General features: G+C 30.1%; 1 protein-coding gene across 1 annotated transcript; it reads right to left on the bottom strand.

The window, feature by feature from the left end:
- Positions 1-784: 784 nt before the first annotated feature.
- LOC110282994 (zinc finger protein 845-like) lies at positions 785-4,330 on the bottom strand. The gene is made up of 2 exons (XM_071176887.1): positions 1,929-4,330; positions 785-1,897 (listed from the first exon to the last, which is right to left on the bottom strand). The coding sequence occupies exons 1-2, from the start codon at positions 2,886-2,888 to the stop codon at positions 785-787; spliced, it is 2,073 nt and encodes a 690-aa protein (XP_071032988.1). The 5' UTR covers positions 2,889-4,330.
- Positions 4,331-6,993: the final 2,663 nt, after the last annotated feature.

Here is a 6,993-nt window from a genome sequence, read left to right as displayed (position 1 = left end):
AAATAAGCACTTTTCAAGCAGTCAAAAAATATTTTTAAGCACTTTAAAAAAATTTCATAATTAGGTAGGATTGGAAAGTTTTTGACAATTGACGGTTTTATATTGTTTTAACCGACATGTAAAAAAAAACCCTTTTGGCCTTGTTTTTGTCAATTGAGAAAAATCATGAAATTTCGAATCACGTAAAACGAATTTCAAACGCTACGCCTGATAATACGCCAGAATAGATTGGGATTGAATTAATTGTGAAAATGTTGAACAAAACAATGTGAACTGTGTCTTTTTGCATAATTCGTAGCGAAAATCAACATGGTAAAGGAAAAATCTCATTTTGAAAAAGGGAAAATTAAGCACTTTTTAAAAACACCCTTTGAAAAAGGGAAAATTAAGAACTTTTTAAAAACACCCATTGAAAAAAGCACCTTTAAGAGCTTTTAAAAAACGAAAATCGAAAATAAGCACCTTTAAGCACTTTTTAAAAATGCTACGCACCCTGTTTAACAAGCATATGGCTTTTAAATAGCCTGAACATGACTGTGATTAGTTAGATAGTTCTTTCTTGAAAAAGCCTTATTACATGAGTAAAGTTTCTTACCAATATGAAGACGACTTTGTTCAGTCAAACTACCTCTTAATTACATACACTACAAGAATAAGGCATCTCACCAATAGGAGAACCGCCTATGAACTGTAAGATTACTTTTTGAGAGAAACTCTTATAATATGTAATACATGAATAAGGTTTCTCACCAGTACGCACACAACAGTGTTTATTCAGAGTCACTCAATGTAAAAAACTCTTATTACATATACTACATGAATAAGACTTCTCTTTANGACTGTGTTTATTCAGATAACTTTTCAGTGAAAAACTTTTATTACATATACAACAAGAATAAGGCTTCTCACCAGTATGAATACTACTGTGTTTATTCAGATGCTCACTTTGAGAAAAACTTTTATTGCAGATACTACAAGAATAAGGTTTCTCACCAGTATGAACACGGCTGTGAGTAGTGAGATGACTTTTTCGTGAAAATTTTTTATTACATATACTACAAGAATAAGGCTTCTCACCAGTATGAACAAGACTGTGTTTATTCAGATTCCCTTTTTCTGAAAAACTCTTATTACATATACTGCAAGAAAAAGGTTTCTCACCAGTATGAATACGACTGTGTACAGTGAGACTAAATTTTTGTGAAAAACTCTTATTACATATAATACAAGAATAAGGTTTCTTACCAATATGAACAAGACTGTGTTTATTCAGACTCCCTCTTTCTGAAAAACTCTTATTACATATACTACAAGAATAAGGCTTCTCAATAGTATGAACAAGACGGTGTTTATTCAAAGTCCCTCTTTCTGAAAATCTCTTATTACATATACTACAAGAATAAGGCTTCTCACCAGTATGAACAAGACTGTGTATTTTCAGACTATCTTTAAGTGAAAAACTTTTATTACATATACTACAAGAATAAGGTTTCTCCCCAGTATGAACACGACTGTGTATTGCCAAACTACCTTTTTGTGAAAAACTTTTATTACATATACCACAAGAATAAGGTTTCTCCCCAGTATGAACACGAGAGTGTGAATTCAAATTCCTTTTCTCTGAAAAACTCTTCTTACATATATTACAAGAATAAGGCTTCTCACCAGTATGAAAACGACTGTGTTTTGTCAGATTAACTTTTTGAGAAAAACTTTTATTACATATACTACAAGAATAAGGCTTCTTGCCAGTATGAACAAGACAGTGTTTATTCAGACTCCCTCTTTCTGAAAAACTCTTATTACATATACTACAAGAAAAAGGCTTCTCACCAGTATGGAAACGACTGTGTCTTGTCAGATTACCTTCTTGAGAAAACCTTTTATTACATATAGTACAAGAAAATAACAACAAAAAGGNAATAAGGTTTCTTACCAGTATGAACAAGACTGTGTTTTGTCAGACTACATTTTAGTGAATATTTCTTATTACATATACTACAAGAATAAGGTTTCTCACCAGTATGAACATGACTGTGTTCTGTCAGACTACGTTTTTGTGAAAAACTCTTATTACATATATTACAAGAATAAGGCTTCACACCAGAATGAACAAGACTGTGTATTTTCAGACTATCTTTATGTGAAAAATTTTTATTACATATACTACAAGAATAAGGTTTCTCCCCAGTATGAACACGACAGTGACGATTCAGAGTACCTTTCATTGAAAAACTCTTATTACATATACTACAAGAATAAGGTTTCTCCCCAGTATGAACACGACTGTGTATTTCCAAACTACCTTTTAGTGAAAAACTTTTATTACATATACCACAAGAATAAGGTTTCTCCCCAGTATGAACACGAAAGTGTAAATTCAAATTCCATTTCTCTGAAAAACTCTTCTTACATATATTACAAGAATAAGGCTTCTTACCAGTATGAAAACAACTGTGTTTTGTCAGATTACCTTTTAGTGAAAAACTTCTATTACATATACTGCAAGAATAAGATTTCTCCCCAGTATGAACAAGACAGTGTTGTTTCAGAGTAATTCTCCTTGAAAAACTCTTATTAGATATACTACAAGAATAAGGCTTCTCACCAGTATGAACACGCCTGTGTATAGTGAAATTTCTTTTTTGTGAAAACTTTTTATTACATATAGTACAAGAATAAGGTTTCTCACCAGTATGAATATGAATGTGTTTGATCAGACTACTTTTTAGTGAAAAAATTTCATTACATATACTACAAGAATAAGGCTTCTTTCCAGTATGAACACGATTGTGTCTAGTGAGATTAAATTTTCGCGAAAAACTCTTATTACATAAATTACAAGAATGAGGTTTCTCACCAATATGAGCACGGCTATGTTTAGTCATATTACTTTCTGAAAACTCTTATTACATATACTACATGAAAAAGTCTTCTCATCAGTATGAACACTTGTAAAAAACTCTTATTTTATATGCTACAGGAATAAGTTTTTTTACCAGTATGAATTTTAGTATTTACTCAGACTTTTTCCTGAAAAACTCTTGTTAGAATAACAAGAATAAGGTTTACTTACAGGATGATACCTATTCTGAATTAAATTAGGCCTTTAATAACATATGATACAAAAAAGAGCATGCTCTATCAAGTCACTTACTTTGACTAAATTTTTACTTAAGTAACATATAATACTGTGGAAATATGATCACCTTGCAGCAGGCACATGATTTATTAATAGACGCATTTGTGAATTTAATTAAATTACCAAGATACTAAATTATTTCTATATAGATACTAAATTATTACCATGATACTATTAAACTAAATTATTTCACTTTATGTTTTTAATCACAAAAAACAGCAGAATAATGTACAATTTCATGTATTAGATTTAATAAACCAAAAACATAATCTTTAAAAAAAGAAAAAGATATATGCATGCACAATATGAATTTTATTTACTGTCAGCAAGAAGATATTTTATCACTCACATCGATTTTTTTTCTGTATATAGAAGATAATATTTGAATTAGATCTGCATGGAAATAACCTTTGTTAAGCGCTTTCTATATTGTTTCCGTTACTATGCTGGTAATTCACTTCACATTTGTGAGATTATGGATATAAATTTAATCCAAATAGGGGCAAATCAAAAACAATTTTTTTATGCTTTTTCTTTACACAAATAGGGTTTATTAAAGTCGTCTTCGGTATAAGCAAGAAAGTATGTTTTAATATAGTTTCTCAGCAAAGAATTTTTCAACAAATAAGTACAGATTTGAGTGTTGGCTACATTATCGATTGCCTACTTCAACACACCTGATGTCCAGAATCTTGGGACAGTTTTTAAAAAGTAGAGTAAGCTACTACAGAATATCAACATCTCCTTTTTCAAAGAGAGCATTCATACTGCATTGTAGAAAACAGCATATGCAATTCTAAAGATGCTATTGAGAAAATGATTGGAAATTTCTTGCTAGTATAGTATTTAACTAACGAAGTCGCGCTGGCATCTCAGAATTCACACACATGAGTATTAAGCACGCACTATTTTTGTGTCGATCAGGAACATTATCACAGTTCACATTTATCACACCCCTGATCGCTTATTGAGGAAGAATGAGAGTCTAAATTGATGATCCTCTTCTCTCGACGTGATTGAAAGTGCGATGATTACATTCTGTGTCAACACTCCGTAAATTAGAACATATTTTTAAACAAAATAGAATTTTCTATATATTTATAGGTAATATATAATATTTTAAGACATCCCATATGAAGAGCTTTAAAATCGTTACGCTTTTCTTGATGATTGCGACCTCACGGGCATGTTTGGAGCTCCGTCTTGGTTGCGCTTATAGCTCGCTAATTGTATAAAGGGAGATGCTTTTCTTGAAGCAGAAGAGTTAATTTAATATCCTTGGCAACAGTTTCTGTTGTCGCCAAATATTGTGCCAACTTATTCGACGTAGTCGTAAAAGTTGTTCTTAATGACTTTCTTTTCACTTTGGAGCATCCATATTCTTAATGTAAATAATATTTAATCAGTTTATTTACTATATTCACTTAATAAGCCCCCAGTTTCTACTTATTCTAAATTATGGAGTAATTTTTCTTTTCTTAAACTTAATTCAAATCAAGCGTATAAACTCGACATAAAAGAAGATGTCGTAAAAAAAGATATAGCAAAAGCAGCCAAAATTCAAAATTACTCGTACCCGTTTTATCCTTAACAAAGTAATATCTTGCTCGTAATTTTGCCGCTTTCTATTTCATATCGAAATGCAGAATACTAAGCTCATGTCACGGACGCCACTTTGCTATGACTCGAAAATCGTTTTTCTTCAAATTACTTTATTTTACGTTCAACGCACAGAATAATAGGGCTATTTACATAATATGTTATTTACAAGTTTGTTGGATGCATATCTTTTTAGTTGGAAAACTATGGAGGCGTTTTCTACACTAGGGAACACTGCAAGCTTCATACCGCCTATACTTCCGGGTTACTGTTTCCGGTGTATTTCAAAGCCATTTGGCTCACTACGTGTCAATAACATATGCCAACTTTCAAATTTAAAACTGAATTATAGGTAATGTATATATTAATCTTGCTCCTGGAACAATAAGACTAACATAAGATGGTGCACACCTTGCAACAGGAACAAATAGTAATAAACAAATGGAAAGAGGCCAAATCAATACAGCCAAAAAAGCGAGTTATTCAAAATCTAGCAACCATGTCACCTTTTTAAATAATTTATCTATAAATAACTGAAACAAATTTCCATTTCAAACTCAGAAGAATTACATAACATTAATATCTTATGAAATATGGCAGATTTGAGCTCAGAAATTATCTAATTTATTTCTTTTATTGAAAACAAAATTGAACGTTTGAACCTCACAAAACAAGCTGTAGTAAGCAGTTGCAAACTTTCTAACCGGAACTAGAGTAGGTATCGAGCTGGAGATTGTTTACATTTATATTGAAAACACCATCCATTATCAACAAACTGCCAACTGATAACTTCCGATTTCGGAATCGCATACTGTTACAGTATTACGGTAAATAAATTTTTTCTGCCTTCAATTCATTACAAATTAAAGTGAAGTCAACATTGCTTTCTTCATTCCAATGAATAAATGAGAATTCAGAACGTACAGAACTGTAATAGTTATAGAATATTCTTCTTCTTTATAGAATAGTATATATTTTCGCATCTATATAATTCGGAAAACAACAATAAAGAATCATCTGAATTACTTCAAATAGTATCCTTTTTGCTGATTATTAACAAATTTTTATCCTTCTCTTGGTATTTTTTAGTTTTGAAAGAATAATTTCAACTAGAATTCAGCTATTCTGTTTTCAAGTTGCAAATTGAAATTCATATTGAGATCATACAATTATAAAATTTTGCTGTGTGGTATGTTATTTAAAAGTAATGAAGGGATAATCTATATATATATAGATTATTTGAAAATAAAATTTTTAAACGAAGAGCATTTCATTTGGAATTCACCGGATTTATAAAGCAGGTGATTATTTTTATAATAAAACATTTGCTTGAAAATAAATTTTTTTCTTATTTGATGATTCGCGATCGCAACGAACTATAGGGGGCGTTGTTGTATGAGACGCATACCTGCGATTTCTACATGAACCGTCATTCAGTTACTCTGGAGACGTCTTTAATGTAGCGTGTAGCATTGTAACGCTCCTTCTTTAATGTGACTTATTAAATTTAAAAAAGATAAATGTTTGATATCCTTTCTTATACAACCGAAAACAAGATGGTATCTCTTTTTTTTTTTTTTTTTAAAGAAGGAACATCCAAAACACATCTAAAAAATATGTGTAAATAAACAGAAAAAAATAAGTATCTTCTTATTAGAGTTAAAACCTAATGCCTGAGAAATAGTTTTACTAAATTTAATGATATAACCTGAAAGGCCTATTTAAACTTTACATTCCATAGTTTTAAGAATCATATTACTTCAAACATTAAAATAAGCAAAAAGTATACATTAGCTTCATAATTTTATATAATTTAATTTTGTAAAAAAAGTTTTTTGACAAGTAATTTTATCAACAAATTTTAAGTTTTAATAAAAATCATTATTTAGAAACTGAAAAACGTAAAGTAAAGAATGCTTACGATACAAAACAAAAAAAAAATATTCTAAAAATTCCTTATATTAAAATAAACAACTTTCATGCTTTTTCTTTTTTGATTCATAATCGGACGTAGAAAACCATTCTATAGAAAACTATCATCAAGAAAAAAACTACCTAAAAGTAAATGTTTTTATTTTATAAAAATTAACACTTACCTGCTTCATAAATCAGAAGAATTCCAAAATGATTTGTTCTTCGATTTTTGTTACCATTTTTTAGTGCTACGAAAATGCGTCTTTGGGATTTGCCAAAAATAGAACAAGATGCAATTTTATTTTTTCTCGAGCGAAATATTTTGCCCATTGTCCACC

Source organism: Parasteatoda tepidariorum, unplaced genomic scaffold (assembly GCF_043381705.1).
Source record: "Parasteatoda tepidariorum isolate YZ-2023 unplaced genomic scaffold, CAS_Ptep_4.0 HiC_scaffold_2795, whole genome shotgun sequence".
In the NCBI taxonomy this organism is placed as follows: Eukaryota; Metazoa; Arthropoda; class Arachnida; order Araneae; family Theridiidae; genus Parasteatoda; species Parasteatoda tepidariorum.
This window is presented reverse-complemented; position numbering and strand designations above follow the sequence as displayed.